Below are 27333 nucleotides of genomic sequence, written 5' to 3'. Positions count from 1 at the left end.
GCTGGCTGTGGGAAATATCGCCATTTCTTTCAGTTTAATGACTTATATTATGGGCAGTATTCTACAACAAAGAACAAAGTTTCTTGAATTTTGAGAATTACACTTAGTGTAGAAAGGTGCATATAAGAGTAACTTGGAAAATGAGACCTATTAAGAGAGCATCAACATTATATAGTCTTCACTATTTAAATTACTATCTTGTTTTGGGGTGGAGAGCATGTATATTTGAATTTGATTTAAATGCCAATATAATGTCAGTCTATTACTTCAATATTATTTTGTAGGTTTCCCTCTTAATCATATAATAACTAATTACTGATTTAATAGTAATCCTGCATATACATATAATTTGATTTTTTGCCCCCTTAATGCTTGAATATACGTCTAGGAAAGAGGGCGACAAACATTTTTGGGGAAAGGCTAGATAGTAAATACTGTTTTAGGTTTTGCAGATCATATGGTGTATCTCAAGTAATGAGTACTGCTCTAAATGGTCATAGCAGTAAGTAAATGCTTGTTCTATAAAACTAAATTTACGAAAATAGGGTGTAGGCTACCCCTTGCCTCAGTGGTTGTTGAAATGGTGGTGAGAGGGTTTGTTAAGACCTTCCCAACATAGTAGGATTTTTGTCTAGGCAGTATGGTTTTTTGCACTGGCTTACATAGGGATAGATTCCCAGTCTCTTTGAACTCTCCTATGCCAGTGATAGATCCCAGGCTTTTCTCTCTAAACAGCAACAGAGTACATATTGGAGCTTTTGGACTCTGTAAGTTTTTTTTACTCTAAACATTTAAGTACCCTGGTAATACGTTGTCATTTTTTTGGATTTATCCTAGTTACTTTATTTCTTTGGTTTATTTGATTTATTAAAATTTTAGAGCAAAATAGAGGAAGGTAAATCTGCTAAGCCTGTCATTATTGACAGACTTAACATAATGTAACTTGCATAAATGATTTTGTTTAACCTGAAATAAAACATGGCTTGCTAAGCAATCATGCTGAAATTTTCTTTAAACATCTTTTAGACATGAAGAAGAGCATCGTCGTCGTGAAGAGGAAATGATTCGACACAGAGAACAGGAGGAACTGAGGCGACAGCAAGAAGGCTTTAAGCCAAATTATATGGAAAATGTAAGTAAAATACCAGTTAACTAAAATTATTTTCTGTTAGGTAGACATTGTATGTTTAGAATTCTTTAGGTATTGCTTTATATATTAGTATTTTTTTTATCTTTCTGAATTTGTTATGTTTTTATGTTACACTAATTATTTTTTTAAACCTCTTTCAGGTATTAAATTAGAATTAATTTCTGAAGGTAATACTCATATTTTATGAAATGGATGCTAAATTTTTCTTCAATTTTGTTTTATTTTTTAAAAATATATGCTACCAAATTAGAAATCTTTATAAATTCATCTCTACTTGACTAATTTCCACCATTTACTGAGATTAAAAATTCTTTATTTTGGAAGATTTTAGACACTATAAAAGTAGGTTAATATTATGTGTTCATCACCTAATCATAACAGTTATCAACACATGGGTGATCTTTTTAATCTTTAAGTATATCTATTTTCTTAATTATTTTGTATGAAATCCTTTACTTCATATGATTTTATTCATCAGTATTTTAAGAAGTATTTCTAAATGATAGGATTCATTGAAAAAAATGTCTTTATATCTTAAAAATTGTCAGTTCTTTAATTTTAACTAATGAAAGCCCAAACTTTCCCTGGTTTTAATTTTTTTAAATTTAATTTTTTTACTTTTTTTTTTTTTTTTTAAAGATTCAGTTAATTTATTTTTTGAGAGAAGGCAAGGGAGGGAGAAGGAGAGAGAGAAACATCGATGGATTGCCTGTCCCACGCCCACATCTGGGGACCTGGCCTACAATCCAGCCATGTGCCCTGACTGGGAGTGGAACCAGTGAGTGACCTTTCTGCTTGCTGGCAGGTGGTGTTCAATCCACTGAGCCACACTCACCAGGGCCTTTTTTTCTTTTTAAACAATTGTTTCTTCAAATTGTCTGATAGATCCAGTCTTTTTAGTTCATAGGTTTTCCTCTTCTTTTTAATTTTTACTTTTTCTTTCTTTCTTTTTTTTTAATAAAGAAACAGTCTCATTGTGTATACAGTGTCTTACTGAATTTTGTTCATTGTATTCTTGGCAGTTGTCAAGTTTCTCCATTCCTGACTTTCTTATAAACTGGAGTTAGTTCCAGACAGTTGATCTGACTCAGGTTTTTGTTCTAGGGAGGCAAGATGGTAGGGCAAACAAGAATACTTCAAATGTTAAAATTTGCAAGTTCTTAGTCGTAACCAACAGTGTCATTGTTCACCTGAGGTGAATGCCTGCTTAACTCAGTTTGAAAACTATTTACTAGTATTTTTTTCTCTAGATGTTTAAAAGCCATAATTATTTAGTAAGTTTGTGAAGCTAAAAGTATTCAGGTCATTCATGTCCCTTTTTTTTTTTCCCCCCTATCCTTTTTGTTCCTGTTCCTCTTTCCCTAGAACATTTTTAAACTTTCTTATTAGAAGGAATGCACACTTAGTAATAAGTTCTAACTTGTATATCAACAAGAAATTTTTATCTTCTTATCAAATAAAAATCCAGTGAATGAAAATTGTGGAATTTAATTCAACTAGACCAGTTTTTATATTTAAGTGATATGAAAGGTTTGATTTAATTGATTTTTAAATTCATCACCAAATTAGTGAGTAGGTTTTTAAAGCATTGTTAAAAGTGTCTTCAGTAAGTTCTAACATTCTGTAATTTTCTTTTTATGTTTGAGTACATGGGACCTGCTCAGTGACATATTTTAAACCATGATTTTAGGTTTTTTGGCTCTTACAGATGAACATAAATCTGTCAGATTTGTCAATGTGAGGATATTTTCTGATGTTATAAGAGAAAGTATAATTAAATTTTCAGTCCCATATTTTGAAAACTAGTTGTCAGTATTTTTCTCTTCAAATATGGTCAAGATGTAAACCCCATGCGATCTATTTCTTGGGGAAACTTTATTTTGTTCCATTGAGGATTAGGGAATTTTTCTTGAATCTTTATGTACCTGAACATTTCTTTTACTAAAATTCCTTGTTTATAGTAAAATGGGTGGAAATAGCTCTCTTAACATTTTTCTAGCATAAACTTTACATTCTTGGAGCAAATGTGTAGCTGTTTGTGATAATGTCATACATATATCTTTTAGGGTCTTAGAAGGAAATGATTAAAATGTATCTTCCTGTTAAACTTGATTTAAGTTGACTTATCACAAACTTGTTTGCGGACTATTCTTTGAAATCATTACAGTTAAAACATATAATAGAGTTTTAATATGCTCAGTGGCATTTAATATAAGCATAGTTAATGGACAGATAGTTTTAAACCAATTTGGAAATGTTGAAGTACTGCATATTCTTATTTTAATTTAAAAACACTTCTATGTTTAAAATGCATTTTAATGGTGGGCAAAAGTGTAAAAATAATTGAATGGACATTGCAATTAAGTAAATTTGGTATTTAAGTACTCATGTTGGATTTATTGGTATTTTAAAGATAATTTTTCCACCCTACTGCAGAGCTAAGAATGGTATTTATATTTTTAAAGACTTGATGGATGGTGGGGAAAAAAATATTAGAGAAATTTGTGACCCACAAAACCTAAAATACTTACTCTTTGACCCTTTACAGAAAAAGTTTGCTGAAGCCTGGGCTGGAGTGCTGGTGACTTTTTGAAAAATAAATTAATAACTCATGTTAGGCCATAAAAGTTACTGTGTTCTTAATTTTTTAAAGAAGAACCATATTTAAAATAGTATGTTACAATGGAATTAAATCTTTGGGGGAAAATAGTTCTTGTTCTATTTTTAGATTTTTCTGAGATTAGAAATTAATGGTTACAAGTTTCTAATCATTTTGCTGTCAGCTTTATTTGGCTTCTAGCTTCTTGATGCTTGTTAAATTACACTAATCAATTATTAAAGAAATACTAAGAAAAGCTTGTTATAGGTCTTGAATATTTTTGTTGATGGAGAAAACATTGAGGCAGTTGTTTTAGTTATTTTATATTTACTTTGAAAACTGGCTTTTGAAAAAATATTAAACAATTTTAATGTTTATTTTTGTTCTTAAAAGCCTTGAAATTAGGCCTTCTTATGTGTTTTCTCTTTCTCACTGTTCAGTTTAAAGGGAGGAATCAAATGGTAAGTGTTCAGCTCCCCGTGTAATAAAGAGTAAAGTAAATTTACCTGGTTTAAAATGCTACCTCTCAGTTCTTTCTAATATTTCTATTAGAAATATTCCAACTAATAGTATGAGCTTTGAAGCATAAATACTGATTTCCATATTTTGTGTGTTTGAATAATACTTTTTAAAAATATATATATATTACTTTAGACAAAGGGGAAGGGGGGGAGAGAAACATCAATATGTGGTTGCCTCTCATGCACCCCCTACTGGGGACCTGGGCTACAACCCAGGCATGTGCCCTGACTGGGAGTTGAACCAGAGACCCTTTGGTTTGCAGGCCGGCACTCAGTCCACTGAGCCACACTAGCCAGGTGAATAATACTTTTAAAAAAAAAGTAACAAAAGATGAGGGAAAACACACATCATGTGTGGTCATGCTTTCTTTGTTGTCCTTCAACTTTATCATAATTTTATGATGTACATGTGATTATATTTTTTAAAAGTTTCAAGGATATATGTCAGTGCTTCATCACTTAGAAGTTGTCGTTATTTTATACCTTATTTCTCCTTAAAGGAAATCAAGCTCTTTGACAATAGTAATTATAAATTAAACATGTTATTTTTCACTCCTGTAGCATAATTTTTAACTGCCATAGCATGTGTATATTTTTATGCTGTGCGTTTGTTTATTCCATTGAGGTTTGTATTTTCAGTAGTGTAGAGTGTATTTGAATCATTTTCTAGGTAGTATTTACTAGGTTGAAATTTTCTGCTAATCATAGTTTTATAGCTTTTGGACACAACACAAGAGGTTATTCTATTTTTAAAAATTTTTTAGGCGTTACTCTGATAACAGTAAGAATTTATGAGATTGTCTTGTGATTGTGTATTCATGTTAGTTTGCTCCACTTACTGTTGTAAAGTGATTTAAACAGTGAAGTACTACAGTGTCCCAGCCTTTATTTGTAGATTCAGTCTGGGTTGCAGTAAAGGGGAGATTTTTTGTTTTTAATTGATTTTTAGGGAGGCGAGGGGAGAGAGAGAATCATCAATTTGTTGTTACACTTATCTGTGCATTCATTAGTTAATTCTTGTATGTGTCCTGACTGGAGATCGAACCCACAACCTTGGTGCATCTGGATGACGTGCTAACCAACTGAGCTACCAGGCCAGGGACAGGGGAGATTTTAATTAGATTTTTAACAAAATGCCATTTCTAGAATAAACTTTTTTTTTTTTTTTTTTTTTTGAAAAATGGTAGTGTCATAAAAATAAATGCCATTCTAGCTATAATAATTATAAAATTGTTTAGGCAAAATGGGGCTGTGTTTAGATTGGGTGTTATTTGTTAGAAGTGTCTTTTTCTGGTGTGATAAATATTAATGTTTGGTTTTTAGTGAAGAAAAGAGTAGACCTTCATATTTGTTTCAAATACATATGTGACTTGATATTGAAGAGTTTTTATTCCTATTTGAATAGGTAGGAATAGCCCTGGGTATTTGAACACATGTGCATAATAAACCTGAAAAGATATGTATATTATATACTAAGGCAGTAATTTGACCCAGTTTATTTTTTATTTTTATTTTTTTTGTTAGTGGCTGTCCCATTAAATCTCCAGGGATTATTAAATAGTGAGGCCAAAAGCATTAAGGAGATGTGACAAAGAGTCTAAGGATCTACTGTCTCTTCTTTGGCAGTATTTTTCAGATAATTCATAAATAGTCAGGGAAGGGTTTTTTGTGTGTTTTTTTTAAAAAGATTTTATTTATTTAATTTTAGAGAAAGGGGAAGAGATGGAGAAAGAGAGGGAGAGAAATGTCATCAATGTATGGTTGCCTCTGACACACCCCCTACTGGGGAACTGGCCTGCAACCCAAGCACATGCTTTGATTGGGAATTGAACCTGAGACCTTTTGATTTGCAGGCTGGCGCACTATCCACTGAGCCACACCAGCCAGGGTGTCGGGGAGTTTTTAAAAAATGTGGGTTCTTAGGTTTCCAACATAAAAATTGATTTGTGTTGTGGTTTCAGTATATTCTGATACATTGTTTTATTGATTGCTTTTTTGGCTAAATCCAGTAGTTGACAACCCTTGCATGACATGGAACTTAAAATGCTCAGGATCAAATCCAGCAAACAATTTGATACAGTGGATCTGGCTTGGAGCCATAATATCTGCATTTTCAGAAGTTTGTTAGCTTACTTATTTTCATCAGCGAAGATAGAATTCCGCCAGCCACGTACGGAAATGAAAATAGGAGTATTGAAATTTTTATGGACTCAGAGTCATTCCACATAGGGGCTAGGATTCATACAGTTAACAGTATAAATAGCACCACATTCTGTTTGAATAGTTCTGTGTAAGTTTGGTGTGACAACTTTTAATTGGGTTTCCAGTCTATATATGGGGGGAGAGTATTGTTTTAAATGATGCATTAAATTTTAGTTTTTTAAATACTTCATCTAGACCAGGGGTCCACAGACTAGGGTAGGCCCAGTCAAATCTGAACACTGCCTGTTTTTGGAACAGTTTTATGAGAGCACAGCCATGTTGATATTTTGTTTATAGCTGCTTTGCCTCAAAGTGACATAGTGTACTAGTTATGACTCAACTGTATGAAATTATATCAAGACTATTACCTGCAAAACATTAAATATTTACTATCTGGCCCTAAACCAGAAAAGTTTGCAGACCCCTGATCTAGGGCTAATTTGGGAGTTGGGAGTAATCTATAAAAAGTGGCTCATGTTAACCAAACTCATAAAATAAAGAGTTTGTGAGTTAAAATGCAAATTTATTAATTTATATGTTCTTTTCCAGTGTTTTTAGAAGGCTCATTGAGCAGAGCACCTCATATCCTAGACCCAAGGTTCCTGAAGAATCCAAATTAGTGCCAGAAGGTTCATTGATAGTCATGGTTATGGATAAGAGCAAAGTTATGGGAAGAACTGATAAAACATCACAGGCCCCCGGCTGATACTGGAGTTTTTAAATCTTTTTGTTTTAGTCAGTAGAGACGTAAAGCATTGTTCTTGATCAGATGTTACTTCCTCTTGATTAGTATTGGCAAATTTAGCCTGCTGTTTAGTCAGCCACTTCTTTGTGTCAGTCTCTTTTTTTCTGCTTGAATAGGTATCCTGTCTCTTATCATTTACCCTTGATTTAATGATAACCTAACTTGCCCTGATGTGCCATGTAAAAACCCTCAAAACCAACACTTTTGCCAGTAATAAAATCTCAATAGATGCTGGCAGAGATAGCTGATTCCTATCGTTATTAATGAGTAGGTGCAAATACATTTTCTGAAATGGCTTATGAATTTTTGAGAAGAGAAGTTGCCATTTTGTGGTTTCCACATGGCTGTCACTCTTTTTCCTATCAGTTATTTAGCTTTGACAAGTGATTGTATTACAGTAGAAGATTTTTTTTTTTGGAAGTCTAAACACCTGAAACATTAAACAGAAGAATATTTCACAAAGATTTTTATAGCTTCTTCATCATTCTGTGGACATCCCTGAAGAATTTTTGATGTAGGGTTTGGTGTTAGATTTAAATGTGACCTGCTCTGGGCAGGTTATTACCTGTTACTGGTATAATGGCAGCCCAGTTCCAGTGGTTTGGACATGATGGTGAAAATGAAAATGGATAATAACAATTACATTGCAGTGGTCTCAAATAAAATACACTAGTTGTGACCAATTTTGTATTGTTAATGTTTAAAAAATTTATTCATTAAAATAATTGAATTGATTTTCTCCATTGAGCTAAGAACTTTTCTGAATAGAAGTTTTCTGAATATTTGGGATGCTACATCAGTGGAACTTGACTTAAATTTTTATAGTCATGAAAACAAAGCAAGATAGATATTTACAGTGTTTACACATACCCTTGGAAGTGATCACTAGGATTTTTCTGATTTGGGGTATTTGGGTTGAAGATATATGTCAATTTAAACCAGCTGTTGAAATCTTTGATCACTTCTCAAAAGAATTATTTAATAGTTTTAATAATAATCCGATCATATGTAGGGAAAACAAAGTTTCATTCAAACTGTGAGAAGTGAATATGGGTAGTATATAAAATTATTTTTTTACAGCAGGCATAACATAGGCTATTGCAGGCAAACTACGATGCATGGTCATCCTATTTATATGTTATGATTATAGTGGTGTTTTTTTTTTTCCTGCTTTATTCTATTTAAAAGTCTTCTGAATGAGTCCAGATGGAAATGGTTATCGAGTCCATTACACCCTGCACACAGACTATCAGAGGACATTGTATTGTACTTATTTCTATGTCATATTAGGTGATTCTGTCTCTTTTTATCTTCCATTACAGTTTTAGAGAGGCTCATAATCAAGAAAATTTTTCATATTTCTTTTTTTCTCTTGAAGTAAGTCTGTATATGTATACTCAGTGTATACATAACATCCTCCGACCACTCACCCCAGCTGTTATCCTGTATCATTTTTAATATGATTCTGACTTTGCTGTCCGCTAATTGAACTCTGAATTTTTTCAGATTGGAAATCTTTGTCATATTATAGTCACATAGATACGAGCTGGAAGAATTAAATGGTGGTTTGATGTTTGATTTTTTAAATGCCAGTGCAGCTCATTCATGTGGTTTTCAGTGTCCTTATGGGCCACCGTACTTCACTGTTGATTGAATACTAATGTCTCGTGTTAACATCAGTAGTTTTGGAAGATAGGTAATATTGAGCCACAATTATTTTTGTAGACTTCATAATGGAATCACATAATGAAGAGTGAATTTTAAAGTTAAATAACCCACCATTTTTTGTGCTTGGTTTTCAGCACACCTAATTTTTCAATATATGGATCCCACTTGAGTATTCTTTCAGAGCGTTACAGTTACAGGAGGACTTGGAGGTTTCCATTTAGTACTGAAGAGGATACAGAGGTGAATCAAGCCCAGGGTCCGGTCTGAGGATTTCAGAGTATTTTAGGTGCAGAATACCTCTGTAGAGTATGAGAGAGAGAGAGGTATACTTTTTGGAGAATTTAGAGTTTCTCAACTAGAATCAGGGTCATCGTTGAACATTTTCAGCACTGTTGTGAAAATGATTTTGTTTTTGTTTCCACCCCCCCCCCTTAAATCGTATAATAGGTTTATTATTCCACTGTATTGTAGGTATACCTCATGTCTTTTCATTTGAAATGGTAAGTTTTTCTATTAACTTGGTTCAGAATGGTAAGATCTTTTAGCTAATATTTATCTTTTTTGAGGAGGTGGAGAAAAGGAGAGTCAACATTGGTAAATAGAAGTGTTCAACTGAAGTAAACATGTTTTTGAAATGTCCAGTGTATGAATAATAAGAATTTTGTTTAATTATTAAAGAATTTGAATAGCAAAAGATTTAACTTGTTACTTCTGCTTCGTGACTTCTTAATATTTAGAGCGTTTTCATAGGACCTATCCTACATGATTTTATTTATGTATTTTTAAATCCTTACCTGAGGATATGTTTATTGACTTCATAGAGGAAAGAGGTTGAGGGGAGAGAGACAGACACATAGAAATGAGAAAGAAACATCAATCAATTGTAGGATTAAACCCACAACCTAGGTATGTACCCTGACTGGGAATTGAACCTGCAGCCTTTTGGTGTACTGGATGACACTCCCAACCAATTGAGCCACCTGGCCAGAGCATGGTGATTATATTTTTAAAAATCTTCTGTAGGCCAATCAATATCTAGTATCTTCTGTACTTCATACTGAGGGCAGTAAGCTCTGATAGTATCACCTGAAATGGCAGAATTTTGTATAAGGTCACGCAGGATAGATGTAAATGTCAGTTTCCATGTGTAGCTATTAATTAAGCTACTAGTGATGTAGGGGACAGGGACTTGGGTGTGTAAGCATGTTCTGCTGATGAAATATGTGTTTCTGCTTAAAATTTCAAATAATTAAAAATACATGGGTAAGTTTGCCTCTGTCTTGTGACATCCTTCACTAAATTGTGTTTCATGTTTCAAGTCCTTTCTTTCTGGTTGTAAGTTTACCATGTTTCTCACAAGATAATTTCTTCATTTGGCATATTTTTGCTTTTTCTAAATCTTTCTTTTAAAGAATTAATATGCTTGTTATACAAATTTTATTTAGTTACCACTTAAATATTATTTAAAAATTGCTGTACATATTTTGAATCTGTTGCTTTGAGTTATCTACTAAGGAAAATATATACTTGGACAGAATTTTAAAGCTTTAGTAGACTTAAGATAATTTGCTTAAAATCCAGTATCACAAACAGAAGAAGATATTCTCTTATTAAATATGTATTTAATTTTTCATACATTGGAACATGTAGGCTTTGTTTGCTTCTACTGCTTTCTTCTGTTTGTGGGACTAAGTTGGAATAGCTTCTTCTTGTGCAGTTTATATTTGTTCTTTGACCTCATCGTTCATACCTTAATCTGGCCAGTTGTGGTAATGGTTTTGACTTTGTTAAGAAAATGTATTGGTAAGGGATGGGGTAAAAAAAATGCAAACTAGTTTCTAGTATTATGTGAACTTTAGTATGATAGTATATTAAAAGTACTATGTTTATATTATACCTGATACTATTATTGATACCATTATTGCTGATTTATTATTTCTATTTAAAAGTCTTCTGAGTTGGGGATAAAGGAACTAAATTTGAAGAATAAGTAATTCCTAATATATTTGAGTTTTTTAAAAAATAATATTTTACTGTCTATGCTGTTACAGTTATCCCAGATTTATCCCCCTTCGCCCAGCTCTGCCCAGCCTGTCCCCCACTTCATTGTCGATCACCACATCATTGTCCATTTCCATTGGTCCTTCATATATGTGCCTTGATTAATCACTTCACCTTCTTTTAGACAGTCCCCTACTTATACTGCTATCAGTCTATTCTATGGTTCTATGCCTCTGGCTCTCTTTGGCTTACTAGTTCATTAGATTCTTCTTGTAAGTGAGATCATATGGTATTCGCAATTACAGTTTTTAAAAGCACGTCTTCAGAGAGAGTTTGCTGTGACAATTGAAATGATAATCTTGAATTCTTGACTGTCCCTTAGTTATTACATAGATTAAAAATAAGATTCTCAGATAAATATTAATTTGTTTTAAAATTAATTTAAAATCTTTATTCCCCTGTCTTGATGCATGCTGGATTATATGAAATTACATTTAATTCATGTTTAGTTAGAGAGTCCTGCTGTATATTACAAAAAGTGACATTTAATTTTGCTACATAGTCAGTTGAATTTGATAGTTACATCAGAATAATCTGCTTACTAAGTAACCTGAAGCAGAGTTTAAAGATACATTGTTGAGTGAATCTAGTTTGAGGTATGTATCTTTAGATTAATGAATACAGGGAGCTAAACATAAGTCTCCCTACTTATATTTGTTGTTACATTTCTGATTCGAAATGTAATAAATATTCTTTTGTGACTAACACTTGTAATATAAAGTAAGATAATTGTGCAAAACATTTTAAAGTTCTTTTTTTTAAGGTAGGCTTTTTAAAAATAGTTGTAAGTGCACAGCAAAGTTGAACAGAAGGTACAGAAAATTTTCATGGGCCTCCTTCCCCAACATACATACGGACTTCTCTATTAGATTCCCACAGCACAGATTGGTACATTTATTTTAACTGACACAATCCTTATTGCCCAAAGTTTATCATTTATATTAGGATTCACAATTGGTTTGCACATTCTCTGGCTTCATACAAATGTATAATGTTTTGGATACACCATTATAGTATCACACAGAGTAGTTTCACTGCCCTAAAATTTTCTGTGTTCAGCTTGTTCCTTACTCCTCGACCACTGTTTATTAATTGATTGATTTTAGAGAGGGAGGGAGGGATTTCCTTCCTTTTTGAAAAATGTTTATTAATTTTTAGAGGGGGAAGGTAGAGAGAGAGAGAGAGAAACATTGATTTGTTGTTCCACTTACTTATGCATTCATTAGTTGATTCTTGTATGTGCCCTGAAGTGGGGAGTGAACCCACAACCTTGACATATCCAGACAATGCTCTAACCAACTGACCTACCTGACCAGGGCCACTGATTCTTTTACTGCCTCCATAGTTTTGCCTTTTTCAGAATGTCATATAGTTGGAATCATATTAGCCATTTGATAGTGGCATTTTTTTTTTTAAGAGTTTATGTATTTATTTTTAGAGAAAAGGGAAGGGAGGGAGAAAGAGAGGGAGAGAAATGTTTATTGGTTGCCTCTCGTATGTGCCCTGACCAGGGACCGAACCCACAACCCAGGCATGTGCCCTGATGGAATTGAACCTGTGACCTTTCCCTTTGCCGGGCAACAGCAAACTAACTCAGTCTCAACAGTCAGGGCTGATACTGGCTTCTCAGTAACATTCATTTAGGGTTCCTCTGTGTTTTCATGACTTGATAGCTCATTTATTTTTATTGCTGAGTAATACTGTCTGAATGTACCACATCTTAGTTGCTTCCAAGTTTTGGCCATTATCAGTAAGCCTTCAGCAAACATCCATGTGCAAGTTTTTGCACAGACATAAATATTCAACTCCTTTTATTATATACCTAGGGGCATGATTGCTGGATCCTTATGGTAAGAGTATATTTAGTTTTGTAAGAAACTGTCTTTCAAAGTAGATACACCATTTTGAATTTCTGCCAGCAATGAATGAAGAGAGTTCCTGTTGCTCCACATCTTTGCCAGCATTTCATGTTGGTAGTATTAAAGATTTTGGTTGTTCTAATAGTGGTATCTCATTGTTTTAATTTCCAATTCCCTGATGATATCTGATGTAAAGTTTTATTTTAACGATGACAAAACTGAGGGCCATTTCTCGAATATTGATGGGTGCAGATATGTTGGTATGCATGCATTCAAATTGAGGGGGAAAAACACCATAGTTTTTATATATTAAAAGATTGTCTTATGTTACTGAAAGTCTATTGCCCTGCCCCTGTCTAGCTGTGTGTGTGGTGGGGGAGGGAGAAGGGAGGGAGGGAGGAAAATGAGAGATATTTTGGAAATTCTTGTTTTTAATTGCCTCAATTAAAAATGTTAAGTTTTCCAAACATTCTCTGCTAGTTATTTTGGAAAGTTTGCATGATATTATTTGCGTCGTATCAAAGAGAACATGTCTTCTTTCCTGTTTTAGTTTAAAAATATTTTTTTAAGGAAGAGATAGCTTTGTTGATGCATAATTTTTAATGTCTCATCACCTTTTGAGTAATTTGGCAAAGAGGCCTTTCATTTTTAGATTTTTTTTTCTTCGTACTTATTTAAATATTTCATTTACTTGAATTTTGTTCCATTCTTTATATTAAAATACATTGTTAAAAATACATCTATTATTTCTGGATACTAACACATTGTTTAATTTCTCCCTTGACAGTTTGGCTCTCTAATAATCATATTATTCTCTTAATTCTCTTGAAAGAAAAGATGTTTCCAAGTGGTAAATGTAATTTCTATTTAGGAAAAAGTTTTGGAATATTTGATGATAAAACAGTTGAATCTTTTTATCTGCCAGAACTAATACATTTTTCTAGAATTGTATTTCCTTCAATAGATTTAAATTTTCTATATCCATATTTTTACATTAGGATTTTTAGCATTTTCTTTATTAAGACGTGGAACCTAAATGGCTCATGGTGATCCCCAAGGTTTTTTCCTCCCTCTCCCATTTTTTTTAAAAGATTTTATTTATTTATTTTTAGAGAGAGGGGAAGAAAGGGAGAAAGAGAAGGAGAGAAACCTCAGTGTGTGGTTGCTTCTTGCACACTTGCTACAGGGGACCTGGACTACAACCTAGGTGTGTGCCGTGACTGGGAATCGAACCTGCAGCCATTTGCAGTCTTGTACTCGATCCACTGAGCCACACCAGCCAGGGCTAATCCCCAGTCTTTTTAGGGACATACATGAGATGTCTTTATGAATTAATGAAGAGTAATGATTATGGTTATTAACTGAGTTCACTCAAACAAGAGTTTAGATTGATCACAGTGTTAGATGAACATACTTTGTTACTGATCACAAAATCTTGCCCCAATTGATATATGTTAAGTATTTATTTACTTCATTGTTTCCTAAACCTTAGGCATTCATATTATTCTTTATTTTAGCCTTGTTTATGTGCAGTGTAAAACCTTTAAATTAGATTACCTAGAAAAAGAAATACACCATGTTTAAAATTCAGATTGATACCCTAAATATTAAAGGGAAAAAGTCTGTACATTACACTAAGCAGCATCAAATTCTCCACTTTGGTATATACTGCTTTAGTTAATTTACAGTAGTGCAAATTTTCTGCTACTTTATGTTACTCAAACTTTTTGGTTTTGAAATTACAGGCTTAAAAATTACTGAGGATCCCAGTGAGCTTTTCTTTAGATTATGTCAGTGTTTTACCATGTTAGAAGTTTTAAAAAATACTGAAAGAAAATGGATTTTATTGGGAAGAATGACCTTATTTTACACTTAAATGTTTTTTAAAAGGATTTATTTATTTGAGGTAAAGGGAAGGAGAAAGAGAGGAAGAGAAACAGAGATTGGTTGCCTCATGCACGCTCCCAACCTGGGACCTGGCCTGCATATGCCTTGGCTGGGAATCAGTTCATAGACCAGTGCTCAGCCCACTAAGACATAACAGCCAGGGCTTATTTTACACTTTTTTTTTTTTCAAATTTCTTTAATGCTCAACTGCAATGTAGTGGGAAAAGTGGGTTTTTTTGTTTTTTGTTTTTTTACTGCTTTGTAAATTCGTTTAATGTTTTGCTTTACGGAAAATGGCTGGCTCCCCCTACTTGCTTTTAAATTGCAATTTGCAATACTCTTGGTTAAAATACATGAAAAAAAAATCTTGACTTCACACTGGAAATATGTTTTAACCTTTTCTGGTAATTGTGGATATTCCTGTTTGACACTGTAGTAAAACTTGATAAGCATTTTGTTTCTTGGAAGTACTCTTTTGCATTATAATCTATTGGTCTGCTTTGAATTTGAATGGGTCTCTTACCCTGGCATGATTTTTGTAATGTGATGTACCCAACATTAGAAGAATATTGATTTATCAAGTTACACTAATACTTCAAATGTTAATGCATTTTATTATACAAAATTAAAAACCACATCTTAATACTGATCACTGATCTCATCAGAAAATGTCTGGGAAGATCTGCCTGTCCAGTGCTATCTCAAGTAAGTTCTTGTCCCAGTAAGAAAGTGTGTCATTTCAATTTGCAATCCAATTACAAGAACTGTTTTTCTTGAAATAATCACCCTACTTCATAATGCAGCAGACATGCTTTATGTATATATTCTGTGTTGCATAAAATATTCAAAAAGAGATGCACCCAAGGATAGTGATTTAATAAAACTAATATTTTTTTTTACTTATTCATCTAGATATTCATAATTGCATGTGAAGAATACAATGATTTCTAGTAGAATATTGAATGCAAGTGCTTTTGATTTGTGCTAAAACACCAGGATTTTAGCCTGCCATTCCTTTTGCACCATCCAGTAATGTCAAGTGAAAAGTATGATTAGATTATAACTTTAAGACTATGTTCTGTTGGTAATAGTAAATGAAATAGCTTCAGATATGTACACTCCCCGAAAGGTTATTGGAGACTGAGTATTCCATAAGCCACACTTCAAGAACTCTTTGAATGGAATACTGCTTTGATATGTAGTTCTGAAAATCAGTCATACTTGCTTAACTTGTTGGTCAGTTGTGAATTAAACTTTCTTCAGTGGCAAGCTGTCAGTAATACCAATGCATAACTCTTAATAGAAAGTCATACCTTTTTATAAATGTCGTAAGAATAAGTTTTAAAATCTTGTCTTTTGTTTTTGTTGGAATTCTTAAAAAATGAAGGTATCTTATGAATGTGAAAATTTCACGGACTCTTATTTTGGCAGAATTTTATAGGTCAGCACAACCACTTTATATATGTATGACCTCGAGTAAGTTATTTAACAGCTCTGTGCTTTAATAATATGATCTCTAAAACAGGATGACAATAAACCTTCTTGCAGGGTTGCTCTGAGGATTACTTAAGTTTTCATTATTGCTTTATCATTTCATTGCACTGTAGTCTTTTGAGATTTTGTTTACACATAGCTTATTTCATGTTAAACATGTTAAACAACTCTTAATTTTTGCTAATATAATAAAGCAGCATTAATACTTGTTTTAAAAAACTATCACATATACATATTATGTGCCGGTTCTAATCTAAAATATATTAGAAATCATTCATAGGAGAAGTGAAAGCCTTGTGTATTGCTTCACTGTTATAATGAAATTCTTTAAGTGCTTTTCCTTATTGATATTTGATATATCAAGTTATAATAAAGAGTGCTATACTAATTTCCATTGATAACACTACCCTTAAGCAAAATCTCTGCCTCTTATTTTACTAGAAGTATATAGCAGTGGATTTATAGAAACAGTAACCTTAAGACATGACTAATTAGGTGAAAACTTCGTTCCATCTAAAATACTTTAAAAATGGTCTGTCATCTTTTAAAAGTCTTATGAGTAAAGTGTAACATAATACCAAAAGATATTCTGTAAGGAAATGTCAACATTAATAAATTAATTGAATGTATGTATATTTTGTGAAACATGCTATACTGGTCCAATATAAATTATTTTAATACAGTGATATTCTACTTCAGCATGGACTATTGTAAGGCATTCTCATTATTTCATTTAAAGAAATATATTTTAGAACTAGAACAAGTATATAATAGAGTATCAGGAAGGGAAAATATAGCCACTGTTGAATAATTGACTTAAAACTATAGACCTCTTCAGTATGTTAATTAATGTTCTCGACAAAATTCTGTTAATGAAGAAAATGGAATAATAGAAGATTTTAAGAATAATTTCTAAAAAATACTTAGCTTTGTGTATAATAAAGCTAAACACTGTTCAGAAAGTGATAGGTATAGGTAAAACTGAAGTTACAAAAAGACAATAGAGATGGTAGTCTCTCTCCCTTGCTCCCACCAGTGAATCAGACATTCAGTTAGGTGTTAGGGTATATGAGGGAGATTTGAAAATTGAAGTTTCAAACAGTGAGAGTATAATAATTACTTCGTTAATCGTTAGGTATTGCTCTTCTAATCTTTTACAGTTAAGGCAAATAAAAAAGTAAAAATACAACTTAAAACTCTTGTTCTCCCCTTCAGAATGTCATTATTATAAAATCCACATATTAAATACCTTATATAAATAATACCTGGGAGATTTTAGGTATGCTGATGCTGTCCACACTTTATTAGTATGTTTGGACATGACGTCTTGTTTGATTTATTGAAAATAGTGCTAAGTATGATTTTAGATAGTATTTTCCATATAATTGGAAAATTAATATAGTAGTCAGTTCTATAACATACTATTTTTTTTTTTGGTGGTCAGTATGAATATCCATTAAAAATCAAAAGTTTTGTTAGACTTTTATTTTTAGGAAAGTTAGAAAATAGCTCAGGGAAAGGTTTGGCTTTAAATTCTGTAAATAATGTAACATTTCTTCAAGATAGTATGCAAGTTGATATTGTTCTTGTACTGGAACCTAATTAAAGATTACCTTTTGAGGCATCTCCATAAGGTTAAATAGGTAGTTATTCGTTGCTTAGTGCTATTTATCCATCATAGGCTTGTATTTCTTCTATTTCTAGCTCTTAGGTGCTTTTCACCAGTATTTTATATTAACTGGAATTTTAAACACTTCAATAAAATTGCTTTTAACAGTAGAAACATGCTTTCTTTATATTTGGGCATTGCTACCTTTATCTGAGAATATTTTTTAGGTTCACTACATTTAACACACTTGTCTCCTATTGGGAAAGATGAACAAACAATAGTGCAAATTGCAGCTATAGTATGTTGAATCATTTCACCAAGAGAATTCATTGAAGTTAATTCTCTATGGTTGGTGTTACTAAATGAAGACTTTTTCAGGAAGCAGTGTCTGTACTCAAATTTAAGATATTTCTTAGATTTGTATGACCTTTTGTGTCATAGTTAACCTCAAGAGCATTTTGTTTCAGAACTTTCCAACTGTGTAAGAGAAGGGATGTTATGCTGAATGTTTAATAATTTCTTATGTGTAGCGTAGGCTTTTATGGTAGACCTCGATAGGTCCTGGGTAAAATAATGCTTCAGTACTTGGATAAAAATGCAAGCATGAATTACAGTATTTCAAAAATGAAAATAATCTATAACTTTTTAGCTTAGTGCTCCACAGCTGTTTGTGTTGTGTGTTTGAATGCATTTGAATATTAAAAGGGTAATAGTCATTTCTGTTTTAAGACATTAGTGACCTGGGAGGAAAAAATAATTGGCCCTGATGGTTATTAGGTTTTCCATTTTCTTTGGAATCCAAGCCTATGTCTTTGATCTGTTGGAATAAAAACATTTAAAATATTCTGTGGTAAATTTTATGTAATCTGATTCACTTATAATCTAGCATTATAAATTGGGTGCTTTAAACATTGTAGTAGTATGTTAAACCTGGGAGACCGAAGTTTCTTTTCAGTGTGTTCTTATTAAGTAAAAGATGTTGGAAAATTAAAATTTTTAAATGAAAAGTGATGTCCCAATTTATTCTTTTCTTTTTGATTTTAGATGGGAAATGTGATAAGATCGATAGGTTGACTGTGACAACTATGTTTACTTACAGAGAGAACAGGAAATGAGAATGGGTGATATGGGTCCCCGTGGAGCAATAAACATGGGAGGTAGGGATTGGAAGCAAAAGGCTTCTATAACTTACTTGTAATTCTTTGGGGAACTGTACATGCTTTTTGTGGTATCTACATGTCAGTAACAAACTAAAATTTGGAATCAACATTTTAATGGTGAAATTTCTTACATTTATTAAATTGAAAAATACAAGTATATAAAAAACATATGCCTAGGAAGAACTTTTTCATTTCGTTTATTTAAAGACTAACAGATATGCTAACGTTTAATAGATTTAATGAAAGAAACCTGTAACCAGGTTTTGATAAAATTCTAAACTTGTTCAGTAATTGTGTGGTATAATATTTTAAAATTAAATTTTATGCCTTCAAATTGGCTTTCTTACCTTGGAAATTGGGTATTTTTGGGGTTATAGTGTTTCTAAACTTTTTAGGAGTATTTTATAAATTTCTGTTTTAAGGTAACTCTTTGTGTAGCTAATTTTATTCATTTTACTAAATGTCTAATGTTTTGCCCTAACCTACAGTGTTATGCACAGAAATGTGCTGTTTGGAGACATTTATGACTTGTCAAGGAAATGAGATGTGCCTTGTACATTTAGGTTAATGCATATCTTTAGAGTTGTTAGAAAGCTTTGGGTTTTCTTTTTTTTTTTTTTAAGAAAATTCCTATATTTAACATCTTTAATATTGATTGGCTTATAACCAGGTTGTTAGGGAAATAGCACCAAGTAAAAAAGCTAGGGAAAAATAAGTGTGGAAGTTTTTCATTAAGTGTTATTAAATTTGAAATGTCATACCCTTAAAGAAGTTAGATAAATAACTAAATTTTATAGATTCCTTATACATTTTCCCACTGAAGCTGTCACGAGGTTAAAATCTTTACATAATTGAAATGTATCTATTACTGTAAAGAATACAGTGCCTTAACATTTCCATTTGCATAACATGCATACCAACTGAGAAAATCCAGATTGTACTTAGGTTGCATAGTGTATTGAATAAAAAATCTTATAGCATCTAATGTGTGGAATCAGTATTTTCCATGATCAGCTTCTTTCTTTCCTCTATGACAGTTTCTTTGCCACTGTCAGTCAGTTGATCTTAAAATCGTTTATTGATGTTCATTTGGTCACTTTTCTTATCCGCCAAAGTAGTAAATGAGCATCTCTGGTATGTAAAATAAGCATGAAACACAGCCCTTACCCAGAAACAGCCTCATTGTTAGTTAATATGATGGGTATACAAAATAATCAGTGGAGTAAATAAATTGTAAAAATTGTAAATTATGAAAGACAATGGCATATATAATAAATACAAGTAGTTCAGTATTTGTCTTTTTCAAAGTAAACTGGGATGGTCCATGTGGTTTTTAAGGATGTGTTGTGGTCATTATGGATTATAGGTGATTTGAAATGCCATTATAATTATTAGATTGACATTAATGTAGGAACCAAACTTCAGATATTTCTCATGTTGCAAGAGACCCAAAACATTCTGACTGCTTGATTAACAGTGTTATCAGAAGAAATATGAGACTATGCTTTTAGATTTCTTATTTAGTAAGGAATTGAAGACAATTAAAATTTTAATGGCATTTTATTCACCAGAAGACCATATCTACGTTCGAGTATTTACTCAATTCTCTGAAGTCTAATTCATTTAATTTTCTCCTCTTTATGCTCTATTTAACCTGAGACTCTATCCTAGTGGTTTACTGGAGTTATGGGTCATTAAGCAGTTGAGTGTTTGTTGCTGATGAGTCAGCAAATTGTCAGTAAATTGTCACATCCTGTCAAGTTACATTGATAGAAAGTGTCCTTAGATTTCCTGGTTTATTACCAGTGTACCTACCAAGTGAAATACAGGTTATGAAGAACTGTTTTTCAGGGGAACAAATAATTCTAACATTCCTTAGAATAGATCTTTAAATTCACTTTAATTATAGCTCTGTGGTAGAAGATGTAATTCTTAAAAATAAGACTGTATTTCAGCTATTGATGGTGGGAAATGCTATTTTTTTTTTATTTTTTTTTTTGTTATTTTACTATACCCATAGAATCCCACGAGTTAGATGTAACAGTTAGGTTCTATTAAAAAAAAATTAAAACCAAAACTAAAAACCTAATCCTTGATCTGTTTTTGGGAAAGTTGAGGTAAGGTTGATTCTTCCTAGGTAGTGTGTTCACTGTTTCTTATTTCCATTGTGAGAGACATTCTGGAAGTCTGTTAACATTTATTTTTATAGTTATGCTAAGGGAATATAAATATTCTTGGATAGTTAAAGTTATATATTTATTAGTAAGAACATTTAGGGACTAAGGAAATAATTTCTTCCCTATGAAGTTGCTAGATTCCTGGGGTTTGGGTTCAGAAAGAGCAGTGTTTTGCCAGGAACTGATTGGGAGTAAGACTTTTCCTCTCAGCTACTCCTTGGACTCAGCCGTTTATGAAGTTCTGCTACATAAGTTACTGTGTAGAGTTGTGTGTTTCAGTGAAAACTTCAACTGCTGTTATGTCTTTTTGAGGAATTGATTTCAGACTCATAAAATTTGCCTACCTAATAAAATACTAGAAGAAAACTCAAAGTTGGAGTCAATCTTTGTAATGAATTTTTGATGCTAAACAAATATATGAAGAGTTTAAAAATGAAAAAATTTGGGGAAGGTACCTAAAAATACCATGTTTGAGGCCATTATAAATTTAGTATTACAGCTCAAACACTTGCAATTAACGTGAGGCCAGGGGTATGTCTTTCTGATGAAAAAGTTTGAAGTATACTCGCTTATTCCCATTTGTGGAATTTTCAGCATATTGAAAAATCTAAAAATCAATCAAATGTAGTTTTAATTTGTATTTGGTTGCAGTTTTTAAAAATAAGCTTTGTCATATTCAGTCATTTCAATTTTTTTTAGGTTATATATTTCTATGTAAAATACCTCCTGTAATTTTGAGAGAAGTTCTGTAACTTTATAAAAGCTACAGTGAATTTTATATATTGGAGGGAATGGATTCTCCTCTCACAACTTAATGCAATTTACGTGTTAATATTTTTAGCCATAACTTTAAGAAAATTTAGTGGTTTTCTAAGTGCTAATCTTTTAATTAAATCTGTTAATTTAAACTGGTAGAATTTAGTCACCATTGTAAAGGGAATGTTTTGTTAAAAAGCTGACTGTAGCAAATAATACAGATTTTTAAAAAATTCTCAAGCTACTACAGTCTCAAATGTTCTGAAATAATTGATAGTTGTCTCACTTGTTTTAGACACTTTTTGTTTTTGGAATGAAAATTAGTGTAGGCAACAGCCTGTTAACAGAGTAGATAATTGAGTGTCCCATTCTCAAGGAGGGAAAATGATTTTGATGATGTGGTCTATATACTTGCCTAAGTGTTGTTACATTTTTAATGTTTACTGAACTAAGATAGGACAGCTCTAAGTATAGATTGTTTTGCGTAGATGCGTTTAGCCCAGCACCTGCTGGTAACCAAGGTCCTCCTCCAATGATGAGTATGAATATGAACAACAGAGGAACTATACCTGGCCCACCAATGGGTCCTGGTCCTGCCATGGGACCAGAAGGAGCTGCAAATATGGGAACTCCAATGATGCCAGATAATGGAGCAGTGGTAATGTATCATAAACATTATTTTGATTATATTAAATAATATTTACTCTGCCCCAAAGGTAACTTCACACTTAAGATAACTTGGCATCATTTGTTTTGGCAGTAAAGATCAATGGACAATGAATAAAAAGTAATCTTGTGACATTATATGTTGATATGAAAGGTTTATTTTTAAGTATCCTGAGAAAGTTATAATTACCATCCATGGCATGCTTTCTACTTAAGCATGTAGCAAACACGTTAATTACAGTTATTTTTACAGTGCTTTTAATTTGTATCCACCTCTTTCTTCCCAGCATTCAAATATTTTATGATTATATTCCATTTCTTTGTGGACTCCTTATCTTTGGTGTGGACAAAACTCCAATATATGTGAAAAAACAATTTTTAGTAAACATTTCTAAGAAGAAGATCACTTGTTAATTTCAGAGAATTTAATTGTAAAATAGTTTACATTATAGTTTAAAATTCTTTTCCTCATAGTGTAGAATTACTAATTACATTTGTTACTAACTTAAAAGTAAACAATTTTATGTCTTGGTTTCAGAGTGTGAAGATATCTTTGTGTGCATTAAATATTATAAAAATGTTTTTCAGTAGTAATTCTTATATCTGAATTTCATAGCAAGACCTGATACCTGTTTCATTTCCCTCATATCTATCAGTGTTTAAATGAAGCTTTATATTGGTTAAACGTTTTCTGATTTGGCTTTTGTTAATGGTTATTCTAAATACCATTTAAAAAAGGAAGATTGGTTGATTATATATTTTGAAAAGACAGTTTAGTTTTGGAACTACTACAAAAATCTTAAGGCGCCATTGATGCTAAGAAAGAAAAAGCACTGCAAATGAAACTCAGTCATGCCATTAGCTGTAACTCCTTCCTGGTAGCAGAGATGTTAAAAGTGAATGTGTATCTTAGAATTGATGGATGCAATAATTTAGAATTTTAAAATTTATTTACTTTAAATGCTATCTTCCATGAATTTGGAAAAATTAGACATGCTTTTTTTTTTTTAAAATGAGTGTTTGAACAGGGAGATAAAAGGGCAGTGCTGTCATATCTACTATGACAGATGGCGCATTATAATTAGTGTACTGTGTTTCCTTCCATGGAGGCTTAATTTTACAGTGAGATGTCTGAAAGCTAGTAAAAACTTAAACCACTTTAGTTAAATTTTTGCATAGCAATATAATCATTGGTAGTAATTTTGAAGTACTTTAAGTGGCCCATTTTTCCAACTCTCCCTCTGAAATTGTAAACTTTATTTAAATATTGTCTTTTTTTTTTTTTTACAATGGTGTTTTACTACTGCACAAAGGGATTCTATTTAGTTTTTGAAAATAATACATGTGGTTATTACTGTGAAATTTTTCCAAGTATATGATTCAGATGTTTAATTGTGCTGGTAATAGTACATGTTAATAAGTTGTTGATTTAAAAAAACTGTATTTTACCAATAATAGTTTTTCCAGAAAAACATCTCAAAAGATTTCATAATAACTCTGTTTACTTTCTGAATGTGGTGCTGCTCCTCAGTTTTATCTCTGATTTTTTGAAAATATTTTTTAATACACCATGGTTACATGCAAATTTTTATAAAAGAATATCAGAATAGTGCTATAATATTGATTAGGTTTAAGAGGGCATTTGCTTCAAAGAAATCAGTTCATTCTTTATGAAATTGGGACTAGTAGCAATATGTAACTCTTCAGATGCTTTTTAAAAAAAATAGTAACTAATTAAATTGCTCCTTTCTTCCTTCTATGTATGATCCTGATTCTGCTGGACTTTCTGCTGAACTTCATGACATCACCACTTGGGATTTTGCCAATTTTTCTTGTCACTTATATTTGGCGTGTTCCAAATGGACTTCATATTTATTGTGTTGTATTCTAGCCCAATGATAGATTTCCGCAAGGACCACCATCTCAGATGGGATCACCTATGGGTAGTAGAACAGGTTCTGAAACCCCTCAAACACCCATTGCTGGTGTAGGTCCTGTTAGTGGTGGTCCTGGTGGTTTTGGTAGAGGAAGTCAAGGGGGCAACTTTGAAGGCCCTAATAAGCGTCGTAGATATTAAACATTTCTAAATCCTAGCTATTTAGAGGGGAAAAAACAAATTCAGTGGTATGCCTTTACACTTTAACCTGTTACCTTGGAAGAAATGGTTTTATTGTTAATGTATGTAGATTTAAAGTATTTCTTTTGTAAAACTTAAGGTTTTTTTGTATTTTTCTTTATTCATGAGCTTTGTAGATTAGAATCGTAATGCTTATGCTCATCATTGTGAATGTTAAAATGTGTTTGTGACCTTAGATAAATATAAATATTCCATAGTACTGTGAAATCTATGTAGTTACTTCAATAAAGAAATAATTTTGGATAATTTACAAATGTTATTAGTGGTATTCTCTTAGAGTTTTAATAAACTTTGCTGTAACAGTAGTATTTGGGTTGCTTTAACTAATCCCAGCCATTTAAAAATGAAAATAGATTTTCTGTTTTTTAGTTTGTGCAAGTAGCACTGAAGATAGCAGCTTAGTGAAAGCTAATGTCAGTAAGGGATTGGGCCTGGGAGTTTATATCTGTGTAAACCATTGTGTTCTGTGAAACCAGAGTTGGTGTCAAATTTCATATAGATTCTGAATATTCGGATATTCCAAGAGGAATATTAAGGATATCTATGTCCTGTGCTGATTTTTTTCAAATAAATCTTTCAATCTTGGAAAAAAAAAACCGTTTGAAGGCAAATCTCTTGCTTATGAAATAATGGTCTGTTTTTAATCCTATCTGCCATTTATTTGGTGTCATTATCTAAATCTTACCCTTAAGTTTCTTTAAAATCAAACAATACTGTTTGATTGGATGTTAAATCAGGATTTACTATGTGATTTAGAAGAAATAAGACATTACTAGAGAAGGTTGGTTTCTAGAAGTATTAAAGATGGCTTGACTCTGCAGTGTTGCAAATATTTTCCAGTAGTTGGTAAGTCTCCAGTAAAACTTGTCTGACAGGTTAGGTGTATTTGTCTCCAAGGAATACAAGTTCAAAAAGTGATTTCAAAAAAATAGAATTACCTTGAGAAAGACTCGGGTAATTGGAATCATATTATATCCCTCTACTATCGAATATGTATTTTGAAGTTTGATTTTCAATACTAGGGAGAAATTGGTTTTATGACATTATAAATTTTATTCCAAAACAAAGTCCTTGCTGTATTTAAAATTTTGTTAGCCATGTTTAATTAAAATTACATTTAAGGAATTATATCTTTAAACTGTAACTCTAACTCAGCTGTTGATCACAGCATAGTTATTTCTCACATAACATTTCAGTGTTACTATATCATGCTTTTAACATTTTTTTAAAGAATAATGTGCTATTTTAAAATGAACAGTATGTAAATATCACTATTTTTGCATGGCTTCTGATTTTTGCTGGAAGGCATACTTTGGAAAGAAATCAATTTGTTTAATACTCTAAAATCTTGCATAAAAGCAGTTGGGTGTAAAGCTTAATTGGGGTGACTTTTGTACCAATTTAATTTTTCTTATGTACTATTTCATGTTTTACTTTTTTTTTTTTTAGATACAACAGTATGGATGAAATTATTTTCTAAAATTTGCACCATTCACAGGCTTTTGTTTTTGGCATTCATGGAGATTGTAAAAATAGTAGTCAAAGACTATTCTCATTGCGTTTCCATGAGTATGAGTTAGCAGGGAGTGGGATTTGTTTTAATTTGAACATTAATTGCAGTACGAGGAATTTTTAACATTAGCTATAATTTTAAAGTACTATCTAGTGCACCTAACTATACTTTCCCCATCATCTATATTTTTGTTCATATAATTCTTAAGTAATTTTTAGCTTTGTATTTTGCTTCAAAGCTGATTTGAGATTGGGAGGAACTTTATCCTTTAATGTTAATACCAAGCTATGTTTGGTCAAGGCTATGGAATTCTGTAAGATTTCATTCAAGAACATTTGCAAGCCAGTGCACAAAGATGTGTGCTAATCTGCTGAACATTCTGGTGTCCGGCTCAGCTCTGGCTCCAGGAAAAGAGTTCTGCACAGCTTTTCCCCTGCATCAAGAAAATCCTTGTTCCAGTACTTACCAAGTTTACCCTGGGAACAGTCAGCTTCTGGGAGACAGTCAAGTGGAGCATCTGTGAACTTCTAGCTATTCAGTTTTTAGTGTTCACGTAGCATTAAACACCTTCGTGACTGGTTCAGTCAATATTTTTTTCTTGTGAATTAGTATATTAAGGAATATATTTGAATGTCATTTGCTTAAAGGTGGTGGATACAAAAATAAAAAATTTAGCTTTTCTAAATAAGTGTAAGTTTGTCATATATGCTACCATAATTCTTTTCATAAAAAGGTAATATAAAACAATTTTAGTGTTATAACAATATTATGTTTATTTTTGTGTCATGATTTGAAACGCTTGAGTTTAAAAGTCTGCAGGATTTTAGGTTCCATATGCTATTAATATGTAATTAATATGCATAAAATAAAGGAACATTCTTTTTCTAATTGTTTTATTTTAGCAGTGTATTTATTCAGAATTTCCCTGTTTTCGTTTATTTTGAAAATAAAAACATTGATTTTCTTGATAGATCCAGTTTTTCTTTGAAGGACTTTTTGTTCACTTGTTCACATAAAGCATATTTTGTCATTCTTCCTTAAGTTTTTGGATTTTTCTATTTAAAATCAGTGCTGACCATTCAGTGGAAGAAATGAAATATTTGTTTTTTAATTCTACTTAGAATATCTG

At 32.0% G+C, this 27333-nt stretch overlaps 1 protein-coding gene across 2 annotated transcripts in view; it reads left to right on the top strand.

Annotated features, from left to right (window-relative positions):
• PSPC1 (paraspeckle component 1) overlaps window positions 1-25725 on the top strand; it is a 62377-nt gene extending 36652 nt beyond the window's left edge. Inside the window, exons 6-10 of one of the 2 annotated variants that reach the window (XM_054577465.1) lie at window positions 1027-1132; window positions 4190-4210; window positions 18895-18952; window positions 22377-22546; window positions 24446-25725. In XM_054577465.1, coding sequence (XP_054433440.1) covers window positions 1027-1132; window positions 4190-4210; window positions 18895-18952; window positions 22377-22546; window positions 24446-24631 — 541 coding nt within the window. In that variant the 3' untranslated portion in view covers window positions 24632-25725. The remainder of the gene's footprint in view (window positions 1-1026; window positions 1133-4189; window positions 4211-18894; window positions 18953-22376; window positions 22547-24445) is intronic. The other variant, XM_054577466.1, reaches the window with a different exon arrangement.
• Window positions 25726-27333: the final 1608 nt, after the last annotated feature.

This window comes from Pteronotus mesoamericanus, unplaced genomic scaffold (genome assembly GCF_021234165.1).
Source record: "Pteronotus mesoamericanus isolate MK-2021 breed Mesoamerican mustached bat unplaced genomic scaffold, CSHL_Meso_final contig_433, whole genome shotgun sequence".
NCBI lineage: Eukaryota > Metazoa > Chordata > Mammalia > Chiroptera > Mormoopidae > Pteronotus > Pteronotus mesoamericanus.
The sequence above is the reverse complement of the archived record's forward strand: the minus strand, read 5'-3'. Positions and strand labels throughout refer to the sequence as shown.